The following is a 27,834-nucleotide window of genomic DNA, read 5'->3' on the forward strand; positions in this document are numbered from 1 at the left end:
GGGTCAAGAGTTGGGAACATTTCTGCCCACAAGGGTGTGTGGTTGGGCCTCCACATCCTTCCTTGAGGACCTGGCGGGCACCCAGCCGTTCTGGGCATGGCGTGGGGTAGATCGGGGCAGCTCAAGTCCTGGCTGGGGCTCCTCAGGGTGCTCCCTCGTGGTTGGGCTCCATGGGGGCAGATGTCTAGTTGTCCTTTACAAAGCTTTTCTCAGTGCCTGCTCTGTGCCTCGCTCAAGACGAGGTTAGAGCAGAATGGCTCCCCATTTTCTGGAACATTCTAACTGGGAAAGCCCGTGAGATGTTCAGTGGGGAAACTGGAGGGAGTAAATCTGGCTGTCACTCCTCCTGAGCTCTCCTTCCCGAGCTGCCTGGCCGCATCCTTGGTGAGCCCGCAGATCAGAGCTTCCCGTCCGTGTGCTCTAGGGCAGCCCTGCAGTTCCCGCGGAGGGTTTGTGTTCAGACATCTGCTCGCGGCTGGCATCCCTCCATGCCAGGTCTCCTCAGAGCACATCAGCATGGGACCGACAGTGGTCAGGATGGGCACAGTCCTGTTCTTTGGAACTTTAGTCTTTGGGGGGAGCTGGGGGCGGGGGGCGAGGGTCAACAGAAACATCAGCCAATCAGAGGGACTGACTTCAGCTGGGATCTGGAAATGAAGTGAGAGCAGTGATGAGGGTGTGAGAGGTTCTGGGACTCTCCAGGGTGGTCTAAGAAGCCCTTTCAAAAGGAGAGACTCAGGAACCTCCCTGGTGGTGCAAGGGGTTAAGACAGCACTGGGAAGCTGTCCGCAGCCTCTGCAGCATGAGTTCGATCCCCGGCCGGCAAGGGAAAAACCCACATGGTGCGGCAGACCTCCCCTGTCTCGCCTGCTGCTCCCCTCAGCAGGGTACTTCAGTCAGTCTGCCTGTTCTGTTCCCCGCTCTGTCTCGGGTGAATCCTCTCACCCACTACCCCCGCCTGCACCTCTGGCCTGTACCCCAGTTCTTGTATTCATAAACAAATAAATAAATCTCTTAAAAAAAAAAACAAAAACAAAAGGAGAGACTCAGGCAGGCACCCAATGGTCAGAGAGGAGTTAACTGCAGAAATCTGGACTCAGAGCAGCTCAGGCAGTGGGAAAGGCAATTGCAAAGGCCCTGGGGTACGCCTGAGCCTGGCGTGTTTATGGAACAGCAGGAGGAGGGTCTGGCTGGAGGTATGAGGTAGGCTGGCAGGTGGGCCTTTAGGATTTTCCAGGCCTCTGTGTGCACTTTGAGTTTTATTTTAACATGACGGGCAGGGCAGCGACTCCCATCCGATTACCCCACAGAACAGTCCACCAACCTGAGTGACCTGAGTCACTTTGTGGGCGGTGACCGGCGGGGGCAGGCGAAGGCATCTTCTCCTCACCCCCCGAGGTACGCGAGTCATGTCAGTGTATTATTGTTGAATGTTACGTGAAAAGCATCACTCCCAGCGTCCCAGGGCCTTGCACAGCCCTTGGTGGGCGATGACCTCGTGTGTGTGACCGTGCCTGGAGTGGGCTGTCCTCGTGGTTGGGGGCACACAGGATACCTCTGTCCACGGGCACCGCCTGGGCTGGGGTGGGCCTGAAATCGCTGAACAACCAAATGCTTTTGTCAATATATAAATATTCAAACAATGCCCTCACCAATGTATAAATATTTCAACAGCCAAATGCTGGTATCAGTATTAAATATTTGAACAAGTATCATTCTCGTCACTGGGTTTAAAACTTCTGTCCTGTCCAGCAATGTGCTTTGGGGCAAGTTCTTCTCCTTCTCAGTTTCTACCTCTGTGGCGTGAACACAGCATTAACCTTCACGCTTGATGTGCCAGTTGAAATAATGGGCACGGATCCCCGTAGCTCACTGCCTGCGCGGCTGTCTGTCTGCAAGTACTAGAAACGGCCCCGCGCAGGTCCTCGGGAGATGGCAGGTGGATGTATTGTGGGTGGTGATTTCCAGGTGCTGTGGATCTGGAGCTGCACCATGATAGGTGCTGGGAACACAGATGTCCCCTCACCCTGGGGGTTCAGCTGGGGCGGGGGCACCAAGGAGCACTGCTGACGGGCGCAGGGAATGAGGTGGGGCGGGCTGGGAGAATGGAGGAAGGCTTCCCACAGGAAACTGGGTCTTTGAGGAGCTCATTGAGCAGACAGGGGTGGACTTAAGTTTCCTGGGTGGTGAGCCCGCAGGTGCAAAGGTGTGATGCTAAGAGGTCAGAGGTCCTCTGGGCGTGTGGGGTCCGGGCAGAGGGGGGTCTGCAGGGAAGGGATCCTGGGCCGAGCCATCCAGAAAGCAGGGGGATGAGACATAGAGGGTTGAGCACCCACTGATTCCTGCCCCCACTTACGAGCCTGGCCCGAGCTCTCCCAGATCCTGGCTGCCCCCCGATCCCCCGGGGCTGGCCTTGGGAAGTCCCGGGACTCTGAGCTCCAGTCTGGCCGCCAGGGCTGTGTGGGAGGTGTGTCCAGGGCAAGCTGAGCCCAGGGCAAGCACTTGATCATAAAATGCTAGCCTTTAAAAGGTGGGGCTGCGTCTGGCTGCCAGCCCTTGTTGCTCTAGCGAAGAGATGGGGTGCGGGGATGGGAGTATGTTTCCCCTTAGCCTCCGCCGAGCTGCGGCACAGATGAGTTTCCAGAGATACACCTGCTTCCGGTTTCCTTTCTTATTCTGAGGTGGTCCACAGAGCAGCTGCCTTCCATGTCGGCCTAACCCAGCCTGGCGGCCCCTGCACCCACAGGACCCTTCCCGGCGGGGGGAGAAGAGCCCCGTGTCCTCGTGTCGTGTCTGTGTTCGACAGATGACCCTGGACACGGAGCTCCTCACAGAGGTGGTGCCTTGCGCTGGTCCCTGAAGGTGTGGGAGCTGGGGAGGTCCCCAGGCCTTCCTCCCGGGATGGGGCAGCTGAGGCCGTGGCCGCCGGCAGAGTGTCCCAGGAGCTGAGAGCAGGGCAGTCTGCCTGAAGCTTGGCATTTGCGGGGCTCATGTCAAGCCAGGATGCACAGGTCCTGCGAGCCCTCCTGCTGGGACTTAGGGCTCTGTCCCGAAGGTGGTGGAGGGGGCATCACGGCAGACATAAGCAGGGCAGCCGGGGCCAGTGTGGGCTCTGACCGGCTCTCCTGGAGAGCAGACCAGAGGTGGCAGGATGGGCTGGGGGTAGGGGTGATGGGGAGCCCTGCAGGGGATGCCACATGGCTGTGCGGGCCAGAAGTGCTGGCGGTCTAGACAGTGTGGGGAGAGGGACCGGTCTGAAGGCTGGAGGCCAGCCCTGGTTAGGATCTTGCTGCTCAGGGGGTGGCAGGTGGCTTGGCCACCCCCAGGAGCTTGTGAGCACTGCTGAATCTCCCCGTGCCTCAGACCCGCGGGTCAGCTGCATTCCAGCAGGCCCCAGGAGGCGGGCGAGTGCGGGGCGCATCCACCTCTGGTTAGGAAACCTGCCCGCCCCTGGGCATGGGCCCCGGAGAGGGAAGGAGGGGTGAGGCCAGGCCTTGGCCTGTGGGAGGGGGACATGAGGATGGAAGTGCAGGTTGGGGGCAGATGTGGGAGAGGAGACCAGGTTATGTTTGGGAGATTTGGGGTACACTCAGATTCCTCATCGGAGAAGGGGGTGCAGCCACTAGTGTGCAGGGCCACTGGGAGGCCGTATTGCCGAGAGGGACTGAAAGCAGCAAGGAACTCGGCCCTTGGTGCCTGGATCCCGCCCTCTGTCAGGGGTCATGCCCACCCTGCAGAGCGGGTGTTTGCTCACCTGCTTATTCAGTCAGGAAGTGGGTAGTGAGCTGCGTGCCTGGCTGCGGGCCACGGGAGAGAGCAAAGTCCTGCGTTTATGAGCCCTTCTGTGGGGGACAGATGGTGGGGAGTGTGCCGAGGATGGAGCAGGATGGGGGTGCGGGGGTGAGCTGGGCCCAGGGGAGATGTTCCTTTGCAGGACGTCCTCATCATGACAGGCCTTGGAGGATAGGCACCCCCATGTGGGGAGCGGTGACTTAGTGCCCGGGGCACCGGGAGTTTAGCTGAGGCACATGAGCCCACCCCCAGGGGCTTCCTGGCCCCTGCTGGAGTCTCCTGGTGCCCGAGACTCATTGTGGCCCAAGCCCGCGAGCACACAGTCCCCACACCGGCTGTGGTAACGGTGAGGAAACTTGGCCAGTCCACTTGGCATCGGCAGGACCTCATCACGCTCAGCTTGGGCTCGTCACCTCACAGCCGGGCCTGGACTGGGGCTGCCAGGTTGGGGGCCGGTGGGTGTGGATGGGGGGGCCGTGGAACCTCTCTGGAGCCTGGCCGTGTGCTCTGTGGGTGGCCAAATCAGGACATAATCGCAGAGATGTCGGTGAGATGTTTGGGAAGGCAGGGTCACCCTGCTCCCGAGGCTTTCCAGAGGTGAGCTGGGGCAGGGTGTTGGGGAGATCTACACGTGCGAGGAGGCATTATTTATCACGTTTGAGGGAACAGGCATGCACTGAACTAGGCAATACAGGCACGTGGTTCAAGCCAGAAGACAGGAAAGGACTTAGGGTGAGAAGGGTCTTGTCTTTGCTGTGCTCTTAACTGCTTCTCTCCTGCAAGTTGTTCCTAGTTCATTATCCTTCCAGAATTTTCTAGCATTGCAAACAAACCCATGTGCATGCACATATACATTTTATATATATAAGTGCACATATGCATGCACATATATTTATTTGTTTTGAGTTTTGTGGGTTTTTTGAACCAACCCCATGTCCAGGCAGATCCAAATTCTTGTTCAGAGATTACCGGAGCTCAGCGTGCCCTCCTCGGCACTGTTGACATTTTAGGCAGGCTCCTTCTCTCTTGTTAGGGCCTGTCCTGTGCATTGTAGGATGTGTAACAGCATCCCTGGTCCCCACCCACTGGGTGCCACTCCTTCCCCAGCATAACAACCATGAATGTCTCCAGGCACTGCCAGATGTCTACTGGCGGGCAGAGTTGCCCTCAACGAGAGCTGCCAGCTGCAGGTCCTCTGTGCCGCTCCCGTCCCCTGCCAGCCTGGCTTTGTTGCTGCCCGGCCTCCAGGTGTGGGCCTGGCCTGCTCTGGTGGCAGGCTCGCTGGCCTCACACCCCCAGGCCTGTGTGGCAGTGCTTGTGGGCCCTCAGCGCGTTGATTCTCTGACCTGGGGGTCAGGAGGCCTGGGTGGAAAATCGTGGCTCTCCTGTGCCTTTGCTGGGGACCCTGAACCTGTCTCTATACTTCTCTGAACCTTGATTTTCTCATCTCTGAAATGGGGCACCGTAACCCTTCTTGGTGTGGATGGGTGATGCCCGTGTGTGGTACACCCGGTCCCCAGCGCCGGCCCCTTGTGGATGCCTGTGGATCTTCCCCAGACTTTTCCTGGGGCCTCAATCCCCTCTCCATTCTGGGCCTTGGCTCTGCTGTGTGGAATGGGGAGGACCCTGGGAGGCACCCCGGGGAGCGGGGAAAGGGTCTTGGGGCCAGTCCCCAGCTGGAACCCAAAGTCCAGAGGAGGAGGGTCGTGTTGCAAGGCTGGGGAGGGCCAATCTGCCAATCTGGGTCGGTGCACACTGACCCGTGCCCCTGCCAGGAGCGGCATCCCGAGCACTTTACCGCATCCCCAGGCCCAGTAGAGGCCCTGTGTGGCCGCTGTGGGTTCAGGCTCTGGCAGAGCTGGGGCTGCATCCCAGGGCAGCCAGTGAGGGCAGCGCGCGGAGCTGTTGGGATCTGCAGGCTCCGCATCAGTAGCCCCGGGGCTGGTACAGGGTCAGCGGTTGGAGAGGAGGCGGGGGATGGTGGTGACACTGAGGCTCATCCCGGGCCAGGCACGTTCAGTCGTGAGCGGCCAGGCCCCTGGGCCCGGGAGACTTGCATAAATGAAGCTGTCATCATTAATTGAGTGCTCTTGGGGTGGAGTCTGAACCTCAGAAACCCTAAAGGAAAAGAGAAAGAAGGCAGATGTACCCCCTGCCTTCTTGCAAGACCCCCGAGCCGGGTGTTGGGGGAGGAAGTGGCTCCGGCCTGTGTTGGGCCCCGGGCTGGAGTTCGTGGGGCAACCGGACGTGTCTCTTGGAAGTTGTCTGCCCTGGTGCCTGCCTTGGCTTCATTGTTCTTTGCCTGCAGGGGCCCGAATGGTCTGTGCTGCTGATGGGACATTTGTTGGACTTACACTGTAATCACACTGCAAGGGACACTTGAAATTATATCTGCATTTGGGAAGCTAATTTTAAAGAACGTTTTTCCTTCATAATTACAAGCAATCAGCCAGCCAGTGTTGCTGGGGATTCTCTTTTTCACTCAGCTGAGGGCCCATCTGCTTTGCTCTTCCTGCCTCCCCTTCCAGCATGCAGTCAGCCGCCTCCCTGGGAGAGGGGCTGTCAGCCCTTGGCTTTCTAGAGGCTCAGGTGAAACCCTCTGCAGCAACTGAGGAACAGGACGGAGGGAGGGAAGCGGAGGGTTATGCGGTTGATGGAGGAGATATTGTAGGAGCCAGGACTCTTGTGGATGCAAGTGATGGAAAACCCAACTCAGAGGAGCTTAAGTAGAAAGAGAACGCACAAGAACAGCCCCCTCGGGGCTCTGAAACAAGCTTCCAGCCCTTGGGCTCCCCACTGTGGCCTAGCCATCGTGGTCTTTTCTCAGTTCTTTGCTCTAAATGCTTTCCAACCTCAGGACCTTTGCACATGCTGTTCCTGCTGCTCAGCAGGCTCTTGTCCCTCCACTCTACTGGTTCCTTCTCAACCTTTTTTTTTTTTTTTTTGAAGATTTATTTATGCATGCAAGAGCTGGGGTACAGGCCAGAGGTGTGGGGGGTGAGAGGATTCACCAGAGACAGGGTGGGGAACAGAACAGGCAGACTGACTGCAATACACTGCTGAGGGGAGCAGTGGGGAGTCGGGAGAGGTCTACTGCGCCCTGTGGGTAGCTCCCTGGCCGGTGGGGGATCGAACTCGTGCTGCAGAGGCTGCGGATTGCTTCATAGTGTGGTGCTTACCCCTTGCGCCGCCAGGGAGGCCCCCTTGTCAACCTTTAGATCTCAGCATGGACTTTCCTTCTGTGCCTCATCTTGAGTGTTCCCTTCACCACCGCACACGTTGTGCTTAATGTCAGTCGTTTGCTGGTTTACCTCATCTCTACCGAGAGGACAGGAACCTCTTCTGTTGTCTTCATGGTGTGTCCTGGGGTGGGGGAACAGTACTGGGCACATAGCAGGTAGTGCAGTAAGTGAACACATAAAAGAGTCTCCTGGCTAGAAAGGCGGTTCACGGGAAAGCAGGTCATCAGGAGGAATTTAGTTTCAGAAAATCTTGGTCCAAAAAGAAAAATAGAAAAGCCCCTCCCGCTGCAACATCGCTGTCTGTCTGGAGCTCTTATCCTGGCAGTCCAGATCATTCCTAGCGCGGCGTCCAGCAGATTGCCCTCCGGGCGGGGAAGTGGGCGCGGATGTTTCGAAGACCCCCTAGCCGCCTTGGGAACAAAGCTGGTGGTTTGCCCTGCGCTCGGGTAAGGAGGAAGGTAGGGGGGCAGGCCCTCTTTGTGGGCTGCCCTCGGGGAGGGCCCACGTCGGGGAGCTCCAGGTGGGGCTGAGGGCGTGGGAGGTGGGGAGGCGCGAGCCGGGTGTCCCACGAGCAGATGGCTGGACGCAGAGGCGGCGCCCTGGGCCCTGCTGCCAGGTGGGTGAGGGGCCTGAAGGAAAGATTGGGAGGCGCTGAGGGGATGGGTCACAGGCTGGAGGGGGTGGTGCAGGGAGAGCGGGAGAGCGGGGACCCTCAGCTGGGGGGAGGCTGTCCTTTGCTGGCCGTCGGGTGCTCCTCCCTTCTGCCCCAGTCAGGGCTTCCTCTTTCTGGCCTTTCTCACTTCTGCCCCGGGCCAGGGTTCCGGGCTTTGGGTGGGCGGCTGCTGTGACTCCCTGCGTGGGGGACTCTGAGGGATCTCTCGAGCTGTTTGGGGCCCGTTGCCATGGCTCTCAGCTGCCAGCTCAGCGGGGAGGGCGGCTGGGCAGGAAGGAGGTGGGGCTGGCCCTGCAGGAAGTGGCCGGGGCTGATACTCTGGGCCGGGTGTGGAGTGACCTCTTTCTCGCCTTGGAGGCCTGGCCAGCCCGGGCCCCGCAGCACCTTCGCCTTCCCGGAGTCCTGTGACCTGACCCGCAGCTCTTACTGGTCGCTTCAGACCTCTGAAGTGGAAGAAAGATCCCCAGCACGTTGCCTTCCTCACATCCGTCTCCCCACTCCTTCCTGGTGGTGGGTGGCACCCACCCCTGCTTGAATCCCTGCCCCTGGGGCAGTCCCCACCTGCTGGCCGGCCTCCCCCTCTGCCTTGTGGGAAGGCTTCCTTCTGCTTGGAAAGTGAATTTGAGGGGACTTTGGAGTTAGCAGGAACTGTCCCAGCCCTGTGGAGAGGGGCGAGGACAGGCTGGCCTGCTCCCCCTGCTCCTGGGCCCGGGGTGACCCCGGGCGTGCCAGTCCCCAGCCCACAGCAGTCTCGATGGCACCCCTCCTACAGCCTCTTGGGGGTCAAGGGTCCGAGAAAGTTCGGCCCAGATTTGGGGTAGTGGCCGGGTGGGGGAGGAGAGGTCGCTGTGTCCAGACAGTTCCTCCTCCAGAAATTCTAGGTACCTCACCCTCCGCAGACCCGGCCAGCCCCCACCCTCCCAGGGGAGGTTTTGCCCACAGCGGGCCTGACTTTCGAGCATGATTCGGCTGTGACTTGTTAGGAGTCTTGGGGTGAGCTGCTTTTTTAAAATGAGTGTGTGCTCACCCCTCCCCCCGGCTTTACTGAGGCAGGTATGGCTGACAAACAGCTCCGGGGTGTGTTTAAAGGGATAATTCGACTTTCACATACATGGTTGTGGAAGGTGCCCCCATGGAGCTAGTGAGAACATCCCTCGCCTCCCATCTCTCCTTTCTCTCTTTCTGAGAACACTTCAGGTCTACTCAGCACGTTTCAGCGTCATCTGTCGTCACCACGCGGGACAGCAGAGCCTCAGACCTTGCTCATAATGGAGAGCTTGTCCCTCCCCAGCCTCTCCCGCTGCTCCCACCCCTTCTCTGTTTTTTAAGTTTGGCTTTGTTTTTTAATTTTTTTAATTTTTAATTTTTAAAAAAGATTTATTTATGTACAAGATCCGGGGTACAGGCCAGATGCGCGGGAGGGTGAGAGGATTCACCAGAGCCAGAGCAGGGAACAGAACAGGCAGACTGACGAAATACACTGCTGGGGGGAGCAGCGGGTGGCAGGAGAGGTCTGCTGCGCCATGTGGGCATCTCACCGGCTGGCTGGGATCGAACCCGTGCTGCAGAGGCTGCGGACAGCTTCACGGTGCGGCGCTCAACTGCCTGCGCCACTAGGGAGGCCCTGACTTTGTTATACCTTGCGGTTTTTGTCTCTCTCTGACTTATTTTGCTTAGCATAAAGGTTCAGAGAATTTCTTAACCTCTCTCAATTTCCTCATGTGAGAAAATCATATAGACACACTCCAGTGCAGCCTGTCCAATGAGTGCTGAGCAGCCAAGTGCACACTCAGAGGCCCTCTGCCCCCACCCCGCCCCACCCTGCCTGCTTGGGGAGAACAGGCCTGAGTAGGGAGCAGGGCTCCCAGAATTACTGGTGTGTCCTGTCACTTGTGGGGTATGCCCAGGACTTTGGAATCTTTCTCGAAATTTGGGGGTGTCGGGGTAAAGTTACTGCCTGGTTCGAGACTTGGGTCCTCAGTGCACCTGGGGCTGGGGCCAGGCCCTGACACCTCTGGCCTTTAGTGGGGGCGGAGGGGGGCCCCAGTGGCCTTCATGTGTCAGGCTTCTGGGCTTACAGTTGACTGTGAGCCCCTCAAGAACCCTAGATGGATCCCCATCTGTCCCCAGCCTGCACATGGACATTTTTTGAAGAGCATCCAAAATTTGTGGAATGGCGGAGCTCTAAGAGCCTTGCAGTTGGGGTACACACGATGACATCCCACCTCGTGTCTCAGAATCTGTAAATATGGTGCCTGTGCAGCAAGAGGAACTTGGCAGGTGTGATTTAAGTTAACAGTTTGAGATGGGAGACTATCCTTGGCCACCTGGCTTGAGATGGGAGACTATCCTTGGCCACCTGGCTAGGCCCAAGGGCGTCACGAGGCCCCTGGAAGGAGAGGCCGGAGGGTCAGTGGAAGAGGGAGGTGTGCAGCGGAAGCAGAGGTGGCCACAAGTCAAGGCCTGTGGGCAGCCTCTAGGACTGGAAAAGGCAAAGGCAGGAGCTGTCCCTAGAGCAATGTGGTCCTGCTGACGCACTTCAGACTCTGACCTCTGGGGCTCTGAGAAGATACGTTGGTTTTGTCTTCAGCCACCGTGGCTGTGGTGGTTTGTTACAGAAGTGATAGGATGTGAATACAGTGTTCATCCACAACCCCGTCCCTGGGCCTGATAGGGCTGGGGCTGGGTCAAGGGCAGCGCCAAACTCAGACTCCCTGCCCGTAATCTCAGAACAGTGGATAAAGGCTGTGGCTTGACTCCTTGGCCTGGCTTCCCACTGGCCATCCTGTGCATGGCAGAGGGCCCAAGCTTGGGGGCAGGGGTCATGAGACTGCAGCCCTGTGCTTGTGGCAGAACCACCCAGCCAACTCCAGTGCCCTAGGCCTGCCAGGCCTCCTCCTGCAGACCCTGGCAGCCTCCCTCCCGGTCACCCCAGGGCTCAGCTCAAACAGCAGACTTCTGTAACCTTCCTGGGCCCTAGCACACCCCAAAAGCGTGCTGTAGTCAGAGGACCCTGTGGTGCACATACAGGTTCCCTGAGTTTCTCCCTCGGGCCTCAGCCCCTCGGACAGAGCTTACAGTGGGGTGTGCCTCTGTCCCCAGAGGTTTGATGGCTCCTGTGGTTGGAGGGTCCTGGAGGCCCGCAGCAGGCAGAGGCTCTCTAACCTGCAGGAACTTGAAGAATCCAGTCCTCAGGCTAGGAGGGGGTGTTAGCAGCAGCATCAAGGCAGAGGTGTTTAGGCTACCCTGGAAAGCAGCCTTTAAAAGCATGTCAGCATCCTACAACCCAGGCCCAGGGCATACACTCGGGCAGCTATTTTAAGATCGTGTGGTACCTTGAAGATTGGTGCAAAAAAAAAAAAAAATCCAGAGCTTCTTGGGTAGATCTCTCCCTCCCCCAGTGGGTCCAGGGGAAGGAAGTGTTAGCGCAGGGCTTCCTGTCTCCTTTCCTGCCACAGCTTACCTTGCTCATTAGGCTGATGTGGTGACTTGGCATTCTCGGGTGTAAGAAACTGCTCTGAAGGGAACATTCACTAGCCCCAGGGCTGGCAGACTGATGCCCGGGTGTGGGGAGGAGGGGAGGAACTGGATGCTGGAACCAACCCTTCCTGCAGCCCCTGTGTGTCTCCCGTGCCCGTGCCCAGCAGCACCCCCACCTCCATACTCCATGCAGTTTGGGGCCCATCCCCCATTCGCGGGAAGAAAAATTACAGCACCTGCAAGGGAGTAGTCCATGTACAGAATTTCAAGTAGAGAATTTTTATATTAAAAGTGGAGGTGTGTCAAGTGCCATCAAGGGAATAGACTTTCATAGTCTGAATTGGTGACACTTTGGAGGCAGCAGAACACAGCCTTGGGTAATCTGCCTCAGTTTCCCCACCCTGGAAGTTGAGGGCCGTGTTCCTAAGGCTCCTAGTCACAAAGACCTGTCAGCCCCGGCGGTGTGGCGGCGCTGTCCTCCAGGAGCTGCCAGGAAGGTGACTCACAGACTCTGCCTCTCGCCCACATCCTGGGTTCCTGAGGAAGAGCCGTGTCCAGGGCCCGTTCAAGGTCTGAGTGAACACGCTGACTCACGCTGCTGCGGCGGCCAGCGGGGACCCTGTGGCCCACCCGCCTCCCAGATGGAGGAGCCTGGTGTGGGCGAAGGTCTTCAGCTCAGGGAGCTGGTGACGGCCCAGTCAGGAAAGGACATACCCCCACCGGCTGCTTCCAGATCATCTGGTTCTTCCCCAGAGCTGCCCAGACAGTCCAAAAACTCGTCTTGACTTTAAAATTCTGTTCATCTATTGTCTTTGTATCGGGTCATTTCAGTTTTTGGCACTGTTAGAAGGAGGGAAATCCAAATATGAAACCATCGGCCAGTGAACCGGGCCACCGAGGAGGCCGACAGGTAGGAGCGGCCAGAAGCCTGGCACTGGGGACCGGGACCCTCATTCGGGAAGGCTTGCAGGGCACCCCTGCCCTGCCCGGTGGTGGGTGAATAGGCCAGCGGAGGGCATCTGGGACCAGGTGGAGCAGCCTGAAGTGTCAGGTGCCCGCACAGCTAAAGAGCCACCTCCCTGTGGGAGCTGGGTGGGTGAGCAGGTGTTTGCGAGGCAGCAAGGCGTTCTAGCAGGGAGGACAGTGATCATCGACCTAGGCGTTATGGGAGTGCGGGTCCCTGCTGGGAGGTTGTGCGGAGAGGAGGGACTGGCGCACCTTACCCTTGATGCCCGTGTGCTGGACCTCCGACCGCCGCATGCCAGGGATTGCGCTGAGGCTTTGCAGTGTAGACAGAGGGTGCAAACCCTGACTCCCAAGGAGTGTATCACTCAGGCTAGGCAGGGTTAGGCTGTGCTAACAAACCGGAGAGGCTTGCGACGATGAATTTATTCTGGTTCACTCAGAGTCCACCCTGGCCCCAGGCCGCTCTCCAGGCCCGGTCCTCCCAGCTGTGGCTCAGGGTGGCCCTCCACATCTGGCATGCGTCAGCCTCTGCACTGTGGACAGTGTAGGCCCAGTAGTTTCATTTTAGGGGCTGTCTGGTGCAGTGCAGGGCCTCTGGCCGCTGCGTGCCGGCAGCCCTTGCCCCCGTGGTAACCAGCAGAATGTTTCAGGTGTTGCTGAGAGTCCCCTGCAGGCAGGCGGCCCCTGCTTGAGACCCACTGCTGAAGGGCCTCCTAGAGGTTTCTCTGTGGCCCCAGGCTGGCTTTGCTGCCACCCCATCTGTTTTCTTTCCAGGAGTGGGCGTGGGTGGATTTTGGGGGCCTCTGTGAGATCGGGGAGGCCTGACTCTGGCGGTGGAATGCTTTTTGGATGTGACAGGGGTCACATCTGTGCCTGTTTCATCAACCAAAGCGATTTGCTTCACCTGGGGTGGGGCCAGGGGTTGTCCAGGAAAGAACTTCCCGTACTGCTGGTCACTGTTAATGTCCCCTCATCTCCGCAGAGCGCTTCGCCACGTAGGGGTCAGCAACATGGAGCCCGACGGCGTCCGTGTCTGTCTCAGTGCTGGGGCTGGAGGCTACAGGGAGGGTGGGAGCTGAGTACACTTCTCCTCAGGACCCGGCCCGGGGCAAGGGGAGGGTGGTGATGAGGGGGCAGAACGGGGGACTCAGCACGCACTGGGGAGAGGAGGCTGTAGGGACAGGAATGGCCACTGAGCAGGTTTTCTAGGATCCCATGCAGACCGGGTAAAGGAGGAGTCAGAGTCCTCAGTGGTTTTTTTGCAGGTCTTTTATTGGGTACACAGCTGGCAGGCCTTCCAGCAGGTACAGAGCTGGCAGGCCTTCCAGCCCCCAGCAAGTCTTCACTGTGGGCTCTTCGGCCTTCTCTCGGCTTCTCTTTCGGCTTCTTGGCTTCTACTAGCGTCCCTGTGACGCTGCCCTTAAAAAAAGCACAGTCTCAGCCCAGGTGAATCCCATCTACCTATGCCCACACCCTACTCCAGGTGCCCGCCATCAGGCATGCATTCAGGACCGCAAGGATCCATCATCCATCCTGATGGCAGGAGGGCAGAAAAGCCTAACATTTTTCCTTACCCTACAGAGGCCCAGTGGCCTGCGCAGGGAACCGGAGCCCTTGGGAGACATTCCCGGGCCTGTCCTCTGCTGGTCCGCGAGGGCTTAGGAGGTTCCTGCAAGTCTTGTGGGTGCTGCTGGGACTCATTATTCGGGACTCCTCAAATCTGGCAATTAGCAAACTGCTACAAATGGCTTGAGGACGGTGCCTGGCTCCCACTTGCATAATTACACGCTTCCCTCTCTAAGTGGCTTTTAGCTCTGGGTGCAGGTGCAGCCTCTTTCTCCTCGCCCCTTGGAGGGAGGGAGCCTGCCTTTCCAGGTGGATTCTCACTGCTGTGACATTGTTCCGTGGAGGCCTGGCCTCCTCTCTGATGCTGGGTCAGCCCGCAGGCTCCCTTTTTGGGGGGCTCTCGTGCTGTGGCCAGCACCCCGCTGTGCCTGGGTGGGCTGCGCCTGGCCTTGCATGTTGCGGGAAAGCAGTTCTTAACCTCAAGGGCCCCTTTTTGTACAAACTTCACTGTTTGGTTGCTGCTCTGCTTTTCCCCAGCCTGGGATTCTCCAGCTGTCACTGCGCCTTGGATTCCCTGTCCATCAGCGGGCACCTGCGGCCTCCCCTGCTGGTTTCCCGTTTCGTGTGCTTCGCTTGCTGGCAGCCCTGGGGCCTCACTCTTGGCCCTGAAAGGTGTGCGTGGGCCAGACAGGTCATGCTGGCTTAGCAGAAGTGAAAGCTGGGCTCACAGGCCCTGCTCTGCTGCGAGGCCGTCCTGCTGCTCCGCAGGGGTTGTCCCCACAGATGTCCCGTGTAACCTTCCTGACGCCACGTCCCCGGGCTTATGCGGCCTCGCGGTGGTGTGGGCTCACACACGCTGCCCCCTGCTACCCCGGCACATGCGATGCTTTTCTCCTTCTGCCTTTGAGCCTCATCATTGGACTCCTTTGTCCTTCCCTCTCTGCGTCCAGTCGCCCAGGGTGGTTTGGCCATCTTCGGGAAGGGGTCACTGAGCACCTCCTGGATCAAGCAGGATTCACTCTTTTCAGGAACCAGGTGTAAACAGGCTTAAGAAAACCCACAACTTAAAAGTCCAGAGAGGACGGGCTTTAGGCTGCTGGGTTGGAACCTTGGCCTCTGGCTAAAGAGCCTGCCCTTCCTGGGCGCTGCCTGGCCTTTCTCCACGCGTGGCCTCCTTTTGGAGACTCTGGCTGCACAGACACAAACCTGTCCTCTGAATTTTCTGGCTCTTTATGCTGCTGACTGTTCCCCCAGGAAGGGCCTGGCCTGGCCCCCCTGTTCACCCTGCAGCATGCATCCCCCAGGTGCAGGTTTTTGATAAAATTCTTTAATTATTTAACTTTTTGGATTCCATTTTCTCTCATTTTGGGAGCAACATCGCTGCTTGTTGTAGAAAGCCTAGAAAGTGTAAAGGGCAAAGCCACATGACCTTTTGCTGCCGCCGCTGCAGTACACACAGCGGTGTGTTCCCACAGCTCATCCTCAGGTACCCCCGCAGGTGCACGGGCTCAGAGGGTGAACTCAGTCCTCTGACACGGGCCAGTCTGACGGCCCAGAACGGGTGTTATTTCAGCTCCTCTTTGCACAGAACTTGGAAGCTTTTCCAGATAACTTCTGAACGCCGTGCTTCAATGCGTCGATGGATGATTAAGTCATGTCCTTATCAGGCATCTACTTTATGCCAGGTGCTGGGAACACTGGGAACTATTATTTTAAAAAAGAATTAAACGGCACGGTGCTCGAGCTGCTGAGCTGAGCTGGAGGCACAGGATTTGAGAACGGCGTGAGCTCAGGCCGCGAGCAGGAAGTCGGCTCTTCCTCCCGCCCCCTGCCGCCCCTGCCCGGGACCAGATGCACTTTCAGATTCGCTCCGTGTCTGCACAAGCGCACATTCTCGCTCTGGAGCTTGCTCTTAGCCCAAGTAACCGCGCGCAGCACGCAGGGCTTTCTGGTTGCGTTTTCGAGGACCAGCGTCCGGGAGGCACCGCCTGATGGCGGGAGCGTGGGGTGGGTCCTAGTTCTTGTCTGCCGCGCTCCTCCCCCAGCCCCGCGCCGCCCCTGGCTGCCAGGATCTTGCTCTCCCTGCCGGTGTGGCTTTAGCTTCCATCGCCTGAACCACTTTGCACGTGATGTGAGCGTGTCTGTGGCGTGGGATGGTGAAGCTGGGCTGCAGGGGCGCAGTGAGCCACATCACAACTGGCTCCCTGGGTCCCCTTCCCTTCTGTCCCCCCCCCTTTCCCTGGGTGTCAAGCTTCAATTTCTGAACTTTCTGGTTATGGCCGGATTTCAGGAGCCTGCTGCTTGGAAAATGAAGGCTGTCAGTCCTTTGTCCTGCAGACACTCCAGAGCCCCGACAGGATTACATCTTGTTTTCCTGAGCAGCTGCGGTGGTGTGTGTGGGATTCTGCCCCCGCAGGGAATAAGTTTTTTGGCCTCCCTCCTCCTGGTCTCCCCCTCACACCGGGGCCCTAGAGCAGAGACCAGGCTCACGCCTCACAGTGCCCCCGGCCAGCTGCGCAGCCGCCGGGAGGCGGGCAGAGCTGCCCAGCCGGTGTCCACACCTCCCGCAGCTGTCCACCTGGACTGCCCATCTGAGTCAAGGGCGATGACCAGCCTCCCTTGTGGGGATCAGGGAGCACTCAGCGCGGCATCGCCCCCTTGTCCAGGGCATCTGTGCGGTGCCCGGTGTGTGGCCTGACCACTCTCCGAGAGTGGCCGGTTGTCCTGCTCTTGGAGCTCTGAGCCGCGGAGAGACTGGCTGGCTCCTGGGAACCGACCCCACTCATGATTTTCAGCCTGTCTGGGCTCAAGATGACTTTTTTTCCTTTTGTTTTGCATGTTCCATCTGTTTTTGAAGTTAGAGACCTGTTTGTTTTCAGGACTGGGCGGGGGGAGGGTGAAGGGCTGGCCTGGAGGCTGTGAACTGTGGACAGGTCGGACGTGACTGCAGTGGCTGCATTAGGCACTGAGGGCCCGGCCGGATAATCTGGATGCCGAGAGGATTAAGTCAGAGGGAGACCCCGCACCGCACCCCAGGCGGAAGCCTCTGCACCTGGTGCAGATCACACACCCCCGTGTCCCCGTCAGCGGCGCCGGCTGTCTCTCCCGCCGTGTGCTCCACAGGCTTGGGGCCTGGGACCCTGTGGGGCTTCTCCCTCAGCTGCCTAAGAGGCAGGAGCAGGGGCAGGGGGAGCAGATTCGCTCAGCCTGACCTGGAGACCGTGCCGCCTGCTGGGCGACCTTGGGCAGGTTCTGCGCCAGGCGCCTATGGGCCAGGGCTTTGAGCAGGGTGGGTGCCCCCTGCTGTGGGCTCTGCGGCCCAGGGCTGTGCTGTTGGGTCCAGTTGTGTGTCCAGTCCTCTACCCATGAAATCATGGAGCAAGGTGGATACTGGCTGACGTTCCTTCCAGAACCTCAAAGAAGCTCAGCGACAGGGGGGACCCCAAGAGCATCAAGCCCTGTAGTTTTCAAATTGGGTTCCCGGGGCCTGGATATCCCACAGCGTGGGCTGCTCAGTTCTCTTTGGCCTCCATCTCCCTGTCTCTTGTTGTGGCTTCCTGTCGAGGTTCCGCTTAGCTGGGAACACTTGTTGATCGAGCTAAGGATCGACGGGTGTAAGTGTTGGGAGGTGTCCCCTCAGCTGTGCCGCGTGAGGAGGCAGCGCCTGCTCAGTGTTACCCGGAGGCCTCCCGGCGACTTCCAGCCGGCTCCTGCCTCAGACCCAGAGCCCCTGGAGGGCCGACCTCGGCTGTTGTTTCTGCTGTGTCCTGAGCCCAGGTGGGCCGGCCTGGTGCAGGGACCCGGCTAAGTGAGGACGGATATGCGCTGTGGAGCGTCTGGGCACCAGGCGGGCACCGTAGCAGGCAAGGGGCACACGGCCACTGAATCTGCCACAGACGCTCTCCAAGGAAGGCGCTTGGGGCCTGTCACGCCAACTCCTGGCCTTTTCTGGTCACGGCCGCCTCTGCCTGTCGGTGGGAGGCCCAGCCCCACTTCCCAGGAAAATTCACGGTCTGCAAGGACCTGCGTGTGCGCCCTTCCTGGGCCCTCGCTGTGGTGACACCCGTCAGTGCTCTGGACACTGGCCCACGGGCGGAGAGTGGAGGCATCCTGTAGGCTGGGGGGACGGGGGCTCCCTGGGAAGCGTCTGAGCCTGGAGGCTGCATGGAACATGTGGGCCTGTGTGCCCCGTATGCTTGTAACCACCTGTAGTAAGGTACTGGGGAGTAGGGGGACTTCAGGGGGCTGTCAGCAGGGAGCCTTTGTGCCATGTGTGGGGAGAGAGGTGGAGGTGGCGGGGTCTGGGCTTGGGCGGGGCCGCTGGTGAGGGAGGTGATGGATGGACCAGGGTCAGAGGGTGGGCGGTATGTCCATAGGGGTCAGAGGTGGCCAAGGATTGGACAAGCAGCTAGAGCAGGACAGAAGGGTTTGGGGCCAGGGAGACTGTGGCCTCCTCACATGGGGGCATGGATGGGTCGGGGGGAAGTGGACTGAGGCAGGCCTGGGAGACCAGGCCAAGGCTCTAGACTTATTGTGGAGGACAGGGGAGCCATGGGAGCTGGTTGAGTTGAAGGAGGGATTGTAGGCTGTGGGTGGGGAATAATGGGGTGGGGAGGGTGTCCAGGCTGGAGCTGTGCCCATGAAGCCCTGACCCTGGATTGGAATAGGGACAGCTGACTGGGAGGAAGCAGGCAAAATTGGGGTCCCTCTAGAGTTCCCTCTGGGGAACCAGCCCTCTTACCAGTGGTTTAGGAGTTCATAAACCAGACCGTTTGGGGGGCCACAACTCGAGAGGAGAGGTGTAGCCATCAGTTGTCCTCACAGCCACACCTTTAGCTGGCTGTAGTGATTATTCTGGAAGGACGATTCCTGCCTGTGTGATTAACCTTTGTTTTCTTTGCTTTTCTCCACAGGAAGCGAGGAATAGAAGTCGTGCAGGTGAGTACCCACTGCGCCCTCACGGTTGCTTAGTGGAGGGACCTGGCCCCCCAGGTGATGCAGGTGAAGCGAGGGTGCTCCCTGGCCCTCGCTTCACCTGCATCATGTTCTTACCTTCTCCCCTGTGGATGTGGTGTAATTTCTGCCTGGTAGGACGCGGGTCAGGGTGGTGGTTTCTTGGGTTTGTCGGGTGGCTGTGGCTTTGTTGGTGGAAGTTGCTGGTCACCTGAGAGGTGGGTAGGGTGAGGGGCACAACCACCCAGCCAGATGTCTCTGGTCCTGGATGCCACCCACCACAGTTTGTGGGTCCCTGTCCTCAGACTCCCCTGAGGGAGCTCCAGCCCCCCAGGGCCCCTGCGTTGGCTCTTCATTCCCCCCAGCATGAGTCTGCTGTCTCCGACCATTCTCGTGATACAGCTGATGTGCTGTCATCTCTCGAGACCACCTCTGCCCCTCACGCCTTCCCCGCCCCCATGAGTCAGGGTGTGTCCCTTTCCTCCTGTACTCTTTCTGCTGTCAGTTGGCTGCACCTGATCTCCCCTATGGCCTCTGGCTCCTGCAGGGTGGCTGAGTAGGTGGGGGGCCCCTGACCCTCAAGTTGCCTCACCCTGGCTTATGTCAGGTGCTCAGTGACTGGTGAAGGAGGGGAGGGTGGATGGAGGGAGAAGGAAGGATATCAGGGCTCTGTGGCCCTGAAATAGTTAGATGTACAGACTCCGACAGCAGCTTGGCTGAGGTTGGCAGGATGACTGGGCAGCTTTGATGGAGGCCTGCAGAATTCTTCCTTCTGTCCTCCCTCCTGGTTGCTTGAGGGTTGAACTCATCATGCGGAGGCTGAGGTTTATTTTGCGGGAGGAGATAGTTTATGGAAGCCTCTCATCAGTGGTGGATTTTTCATCCAAGCTCATCTTGGTTGGGCAAAGTTGCATGATCTGTGGGCTTTAATTTCTCTGTCCATCAGAAGGGGAATATGGGGACTCATGAGGGCCTAAGAAGTGTGCTTAGGGGGCATTTCTGATTGGTAAGTGACTGTCTGGAGGATTCAAAATCTGAATGGGTGAGCACAGGGATTGATTGATAATGCCTGCCATGGGTGCAGCAGTGGGCGGAGGTGGTGCAGTGTATGCTTGTTGTTCTGGGGCCAGGTGTCTAAGACCACCCTGCTCTAGGATGCTTTTGTCTCCTGGTCCTGATCAGTGGTCACCTTGGAAGTCCCTGGACCCTATGCAGATGCAGCTGTATCCATCACTGAGGCCCAGACCTGTAGTTGGAGCTGTAGGAGAAGTTTGCTGTGTGAAGGGCCAGGTGCTCCCTGATGTTAGGGTCCACAGAACATTTCTTTTGGGAGCCATTTTTCAGGAAGTGAATCCATGCGCTCACCAATAAACACACTGCCTAAAATGAAATAAATGCCCCCAGTACTTGCCTCCTGTGGACCTAAGACCTGGGACTGTGAAGAGTGGGAAGCCATTTGCACCATGGGAGGGGAAGGAGGGGCCTTGGAGCTGCTGAATTTGAGAGATCACCTGGAGGGGCAGTGTGTTGACACTACGTGTCTTCTTGGGAAGATTTAGGCTAAGCCCTGTAATCCACTTAATCTGTGGGTGGAGTGGAGACTGGAACCCTCGGTGTATGTAGATCACGCCAGGCACAGAGTTATGAAATCTTCCTCAATGTCTGCTGCTCATTTTGGTGACGATTTGAGGCAGGAGGTGGTGGCTGGGGACCAGAGTGAAGCCAAACTGATGCTTTCCATACCGGCATCTAAAAATAAAACCCATGTCGATGTCCCTCTGCTCACCGCCTCCTGGCATCCCCGAGTTATTTGCCGAAGTTGAAATTTCAAGATGGAGAGAGAGGGCCTTTGCAAAAACCAGAAGCCAAGCCCTGGGCTGGTTTTCAAAATCAACTGGGTCTCTATGTGTGGAGCCCCCAGGCTGGTGGTTGCAGGATGCTGGGGACAGGATGTCAGTGACTGGAGGGGACGGATAAGGGGCCACCGGCCTGCGTTTCAGGTGTGGCCACTTGGTGCCATGGATGATGTTTCCATGTCCAGTTGAAGGATGAGGACACACAGGTGCAGGATGCTGGAACTTCTCTTGGGGAACCTGCTGCTAAGTGGGAGAGCTGGGGTTGGAGTCCTCGTGGTGTTTCTGCTCTCGGGGTCTCCTGCATGTTAACAGGCTGCTCCGTGTTGTAGGCGCCTATCCACTCATCATCACCTGGGCGTTGGGTGTGTCTACACGAGGGATATTGGGACCTCCGGGTAGGCACCAAGACTAAACGGCTGGTAAAACCCTGCAGTGTTTGTCCTGGTCAAGGGCATGGGAGTTGCTTCTTTTCCTGCTGTTTAACGACAACAGTGACAACTGCTTAACATTTATTGGGTATTAAGGTGTACCGGCTCGGTGCCATTTATTTGAAAGAAGTGTTTGTGTGTAACTCTCTAAGGTGGGGGTAGGCGCATGTAGAAGAAGGTGAATTTTGCAGATTCTCAGCTTTCTCTGTGCTGGTTCCCGCAGCTGATGTGCTTGGGAAGGAGCGTGGAAAGAAGTGTCCCACCCCCTCGTGTGGGCCTCCTCCCAGCTCCCCAAAGGCAGCCACGCAACGTGAGGCACAGCACCTGGGTTTGTGTTTCTGGCTGTGTGACCCCTGGCAAGTTTCCTAACCACTCTGCTTCCTTCTTCCCACCTGAAAATGGGATCGTTGGCACGGTGCATGGCACACAGGAAGCTGATTATCTACCGGAAGCTGGTTATCACCTGGCAGAGCTGAACCTGGTGTGTGCCTGGGGCATGAAGCCCACTGAGCGCCACAAAGCGAGCCAGCGTGAACCGGGGCAAGCAAGCTATTTCCAGTTCTTTACTTGCAGCAAAATTGAAAGAGAAACTGATTTCAGTAATCAGCCGATGGAACATTACGATGATGTTTGATAGTCTATTACTGTAATTCTTGGCATGGAATTCTCAAGGAATTCAGAGAATCTCCTACAGCAGCGCTTCCCAGTCCTTTTTTTTTAATTTGACAAAGTGATTTCTGATCTTATATCAGTAACAATTGAAAAGTGGTGAAAGCGTACATAATAAACTGTGCCCTATTCTGGCAGTAGATAATGGTCATCTTTGGAGACACGAAATCATTGAGAGAAATTCCTATCAGTTCTTCTGAAATGTGTTTCCAATAAGGCTTTTTTTTTATGCTTATTATACTCATCACATTTGTAACTTGTTTCTGTCATTAATCAATTATGTACTACTCATAATTGTAATGATAATTTGGTCCTGAAGAAAATGTTTGACACTTAGAATGTTACGGCCACGTGACAAAAAATAAAAATTTAAAAGGTATTTTTTTGGTCTAGTAGCACAGTGGAATTATCCAGAAAAGGCTTTCAGACATAAACTGCTCTGAGATGGTGGGACCCTCCCTGAGGGATATGGATTGAAAATTGGAGTTCAAGGAGGCACAAGGAGCTCTGCTCAATTTCCAACTGTTTAAGAGGACTTTGATTATGTAATTTTTAGATGGATGATGGTGGATCTCAAATTGCTATGGTATTTAGATTCCATTGGATCCATTTAAAAGAAAAACAGTTTAACAGTTTTATTTTGAAATGTTAATATTTACAATATGTTGGAAATTACATCCTCTGCAAGTATTTAAACTTATGATGAGAAATTTTAGTGTCAGCTTGGAAATGTGCAAAGAGATATGTAGTTTTAAACATTTATCTTAGGGGGTTTGGTTTGAAGGCCACTGCTGGAGAACATTACCCCATTTACTTCTCGGGTTCAGGCTCTGAGGAAGGTATAGCCTTAAGAGGGACAGTGGCTGGACTCCCCTGGTGCTGAGCCTCTGGGGCCTGGGTGGTGGGCTCGTCTGCAGGCCGACTGGTCTCCCTTAGTCTGGGTTTAGGCCAAACCATGATTGATAATAAGGAAAATGTGCCCCTTGCTGCCCCTGGTGTGAGAAGCCCCAGATGAGCCTGATGCCAGGAGTAGTGTGGGCTTCTGGTCCTTCGGGGCTTCTGTAAGTGCTGGGGCCCAGGCTAGAGGGCAAGAGAAGAGCACAGCAGGGCAACCCCTGCCCCGGTGTCTGTCACTGGTGATGGTGCTCAGGTGTCAGTTTCCTCCTCTGTGCTGCAGTGAGGACACTGGGTGCACAGGCCCTACCTCGCTCCCCCATCTCAGGTGATAACATTTGTCCTTACTCAACCATCATGGCGAAGGTTCCTCCTCACAGAGGGGGTTTGGGGTGCTTTAGGAAGATTGGACTGTCCTAGCCGCAGCAGAAGCCAGCAGACCTCTCTGGGTGGTGCCTGCTGTGTACCAGGAGGCAGGTGCTGGGGCCTCATGTGACCTGAGGTCAAGTCCCTTCAGCAATTTTAAGTCTGTAATTTGGACCAGAGGCCAGTGTGGGTGAAGGTGACTGGCCTAGGCCTGGAGGATTGTCCTTCCCCATCCTGGCAAGGCAGGAAGGCTTCCTGGAGGAGGGCAGTAAGCCTGGCTGTGATAATGACCTTCATCCACCTGACCGAGCCTGGCTGAGAGGTGGTCCCAGCCCATATTCCCAACCCGGGCTTGACCCCACACCTTCTGCCCTCCTACTCCTGCCCTTGAAACAGCAGGTGCTAAAGTGACCAAGTGTTGGGCCTCCCCGGCGGCCTAGGGATTAAGCCTCAGCGCCATCACCACTATGGCTCCAGTTCCATCCCCGGCCAGGGGGCATGGCGCAGCAGACCCCTCCTGTCTCCCCGCTGCTCCCCTCAGCAGTGTATTCAGTGGATCTGTCTGTTCTGTTCCCCACTCTGTGGTGAATCCTCTCACATCCCCCAACACCCCAGGTCTTCTAGGAGTAAATAAATAAATCTAAAAAAAAAAAATGGCTGAGTGTTGCATGTGGCCCAGCGCCACTGCCCCTTCCCCCACTGAGCCTTTGTTGGAAGAGGACATTCCTTAGCCACTGGGGTCATCTGTGGCCTAGGGGCTTTGGGGGTGGGCCTGAGGCTCTGCTGAGGGTCAGGCAGGGGACCCAGGAAGCATGGTCCACTCTGACCTGGTTTGTGGGGAAGGAAGACCATGCAGTTTCCTCCCTCCTGGACTCCCCCTTTTAGGGTGGTCTTGAATTTGGTGGAAGAGGTGCCACGTCCAGCCCTGCATCCCCAGGAAAACATGTTCTGCACCCCAGTCCCTGGCCTGCTCCTCTGGGGGTCGTCTTTCACCAGTTATTTGCAAAGCCCAGAAGGAGGAAATGACTGTTAGCAGGAGAGGGGGGAGAAGTTTTATTTAAAAAATGCAAACGCGCAAGCTGTAAGTGTGAGAAGTAGTTGCCAGTTATAGACTCACTGTCCTCCTTCCAAATTCCCTGAGAAGTCAGATATTCTAAAACCCCGTCTCTGGCTCAGCCACAGTATCTCCAGCAGGCGAGGAAGGAAATAAGCCCCCCAGTTTACAAAGGCGTGAGAGGCGGGCTGCGGCCTTCCCTCGGAGCTTCTCCAGAGTTGTTTGAGATGTGGGAGTTCTTTGCCTCGGTGTTTCCTCCCTTTCTGGACAAACCATTCAGGGAAGGAGGTTGGGGGTGGACCATCAAGCGGAAGAGCAAAGACTGAGAGAGGCAGATGGGCAGGGCGGGCCACATGCCCTGGTGGATGGATGTGTGGGGCATTTGTGGGCGCCCCCGGGATGGCTTCCCGGAGCGCAAGGGCGAGCGTTCGGGCTGGAGGGCTTGTCTGTGCTGTAAGGGTCTGCGAGGACACGGGGCAGCAAGGGTAGGGAAGGCCTTACAGGGAGGCTGATGCCTCTTGGTCCAGAGTACATCAGGCCGGGGTGTGGTTTGTGCGGGGAGGCATGAGAAAGTCCGTGCAGGCGGGAACACCCTGTGCCGGGGGCCCAGAGACTGGGATAGAAGGTTGACTTGGGGTGGTTTGGAAGTGCTGAGGCCTTGGCCATGAGGCCCAGGTGAGCTGCTGGTGGGGTGCTGGGTCAGAGGGCATTGCAGCACTTCTCTGTGGAGGGGCATGTGTAAGTGCACCAGTTGGAGGCCCTGGGGAAGATCCCCTAGGAAGGGGTGTGGGGGGGCCAGAGGGTGAAGGGCTGGGTCTTCTGGTGGGAGGCCGGGGAGGGGTGATGGCGCTGGTGCGTCCACTACTGGAGACAGAGGGCAGAACCTGGTGGATATGGGGGTGAGGGAAAATGGGGGCTCAGTTCCCAGGCTGCTTCTTATTTCTGGCCAGGCCCAGGGCTGCAGGTGAAGCTGGGCTGGGGGGCGCTGGTTCAGCAGGTGTGTTGAATGTCAGTAAGGTAAGTCCAGCAGCCGGTTCCCCCACTTAGAGCCAGAGGGAGCTGTGTGACGAGTGGTATGCGTTTCTCCAAGGATTACAGACGCAGAATTCTCCACTCAACTCTGAAAAATGTATTTGTTATTGGGCAATATTTTCACATGGTTCAAAAATTGTTGTTAAAAGTGTGCAGTTAAAGGTGTCAAATGATTAATCCCCAGCTGGGTTCCCTGGGCGCCCACACTCCAGAGCGGCCCAACTGGCAGATCTCAGTGCCCTTGCTGGATTGTGTTTCCAGGGATTTGGGGCCCAGGTAGGGCTGAACTCCTCTGAGCATTCTTTTTCCAGCTGCTCCCTCTGTCGGGTGCTCTGGAGCTAGTTTAGGGGCTCTGGGGCCAGGTTGCCCTGGTGCTTCTGGGGGCCTGACGTCCTTGCCGCTGGAAGAGCCACGGCCGCCGCCCAGCCCCGCCTCACGGACAGGGCTTTCTGAGGCCACCGGCACCTCCAGGGCAGGAGGCACGGGGGTCGGAAGCTGGCACAGCGCGGAACCTTTCACGGGGTCACTTGGGTCCGTTTATGGGCGAGCGCTCTAAGCTGAATTCAACCTCCCCGTGGAGCCCAGAGACCGAGGTTTGAGTTCTGTGAGCCTTTTCCCGGGCTGTTGTGTCACTTAACTCATCTTTTTTTTTTTTAAGATTTATTTATTTATTTATACAAGCACTGGGTACAGTCAGAAGCGCGGGAGGGTGAGAGAATTCACCAGAGCCAGAGCGGGGAGCAGAGCAGGCAGAAGGACCAAAGTACACTGCTGAGGGGAGCAGCAGGCGCGGCAGGAGAGGTCTGCGCGCCATGTGGGACCCTCGCCGGTGGCCGGGGATTGAACCGGCGCTGCAGAGCTTCGCAGCCCAGTGCTCTACCGCTGCGCCACTAGGGAGGCCCACTTTCCTCATCTTTAAAGTGCAGGCTCCACACAGGACCTGAGGCACCGGATCGATGCCCAGGGCCGGGCATTGACCCCCCGTCCTATTATGAGGTGTCGCTTCGAGCGGGCAGGGACGGACACGGGGGCAGGCGAGGAGAGGGTCTCCCCACCCCTCACGGTGAATCTTTTGGGTTTGTAACTGTTGTGGATTTTAGTAAAATTCCATTTCTAGGGGCTGATTTTTGAAATGCAGATACTTGTATTTCTTTCAAAACACTGAAAATTGTTTTCATTCTTCAACCTTCGGGTGGATATTTAATAAACCGAGAAATTCCCACGTGCCCTGCAAGCATGCTCACCGTCGTATTTTTTTACAATAATGCTACGTGGGTGGGGAGACCCCACACATTGGGGTCTACTCGTACCAAGTTTTTTCAAGTTGCCATTAAAAAAGGTCGCCTTTTGGAGGACAGCGTGGGAAAGCACTCACGGGCCGTGCGCCGCCGCCGATGCGCGCTGGACACCTCGGTGCTGTCAGTCTTATTTTTATTCTTGAGCTTTTTAGGCTTGTCGTTAGAAATAGAAACTGTCTCCGGTGGCAGCGCAGCCCCGTGTGGCCACAGAGGGCTGTGGTTCTCGGCGCTGTGCTGGCCTTACGTGCGAGGCAGCTTGAGCAAGTCCTGAAAACAAAGAGCTCCAGGGTCCTCCGCCTCAGGGTCCCCCACTCCAGGGTCCTCTGCCCCAGGGTTCCCTGCTCCAGGGTCCCTGGCTCCAGGGTACTCCGCTCTAAGGCACCCCTTCCCAGGTCCCCTACTCCAAGGCACTCCGCTCTAGGGTCTTTACCCCCAGGGTACCCCACTACACGGTCCCCTGTCCCAGGGTCTCCCGCTCCAGGGCACCCCACCCCAGGGACCCCCGCTCCAGGGTCCCGCACTCCATGGTGCCCTGCTCAGGGCGCCCATGCATGTCCTTGCAGAGCCCAGACAGCGAGAACCATCCCATACTGAGTAGGGGTGCATCTCCCAGGCCCTCTCCACCCTTGGTTGGTTTTTAGATTTTGGTGTCCTCACGGGAGTGTAATGAGTAAGCTCTTCACGTAGAAGCAAAGACAAGGGTGGGAGGGAGGACCTGGAGAAGTAGGAGGGGATGCAAAGAATGCTGATTCTGCTAGAAAGTAGCCTCCAGTTTGGGGAGGCTATTATTCTGGGGTACAGCTGTCCAGGAGGTTGTTACTCAGTGTGGTCCACCAGCCGCCACCAGGGCCTTCACAGTTGCCATCACTTGGAAGCTGGATAGGGTGCCCAGGCCTGAGTTGCTTAATTAGGGTGCTCGTGACAGTTGCAGAAGCTCTGGTGCAAATAGTTGGTGCTTGTTTGAGCTGGAGGGTGTGGGGGACATCATCACTGGAGCTGAGACTCCAGGTGGGACAGTGAATGCGTATGAAGGCCCTGGGCCACATCCTGAGCCCAGCTGAAGGCACAGCCCGCACGGAAAAGCAGGAATGGAGATAGGCGTGGCCCTGAGCTCAGTCTCACAGACTGTGGGGCCCTGAATCGTTTGGCTGAGTGAGAAGCTGGTACCCCTTCCCCCCATACTTCTGCTTGTGCTGTTAGACCTGCTCACGTGTCACCTTGCTCCAGCACCTGCCCTGCTCCCCCAGCAGACGCCTCCTGCCAGGCTGGAGCTCCTGACCTGTCCTCCTGGGCCAGAACTTCTGGTCTTGGGGGGAGTGGGGCCTGGCCCCATGGGCCGTGCATGCTGGGTGGGCGAGCTGAGGACTGAGCTGTTCCAGGCAGGGCAGGGCAGGACAGGGCAGGCACCAGGGTCTGTGCTCATTAAAAACCCTCTTGGTTATTCTTTCCTCATTAAATACTCTGTGCTCGTTGATGAAATCTTGGGAAAGAAAGGCGTAAAGATGAAAACCCAGAGAGAGTCATTAAAACAATTCTTGGAGGTGTGTTTTCCTCTAGTCGTTTTT

The 27,834-nt window shown here is 57.3% G+C and overlaps 1 protein-coding gene across 2 annotated transcripts in view; it reads left to right on the forward strand.

Moving 5' to 3' along the window:
• ITPK1 (inositol-tetrakisphosphate 1-kinase) overlaps positions 1 to 27,834 on the forward strand; it is a 128,780-nt gene that overhangs the window by 16,880 nt on the left and 84,066 nt on the right. For both annotated transcript variants that reach the window (XM_037504015.2, XM_054692802.1), the window contains exon 2: positions 18,633 to 18,657. In XM_037504015.2, the coding sequence (XP_037359912.2) occupies positions 18,633 to 18,657 (25 nt within the window). The remainder of the gene's footprint in view (positions 1 to 18,632; positions 18,658 to 27,834) is intronic.

The sequence above is a fragment of the Talpa occidentalis genome, unplaced genomic scaffold (assembly GCF_014898055.3).
Source record: "Talpa occidentalis isolate TD23 unplaced genomic scaffold, MPIMG_talOcc4v2.1 talOcc4.11, whole genome shotgun sequence".
In the NCBI taxonomy this organism is placed as follows: Eukaryota; Metazoa; Chordata; class Mammalia; order Eulipotyphla; family Talpidae; genus Talpa; species Talpa occidentalis.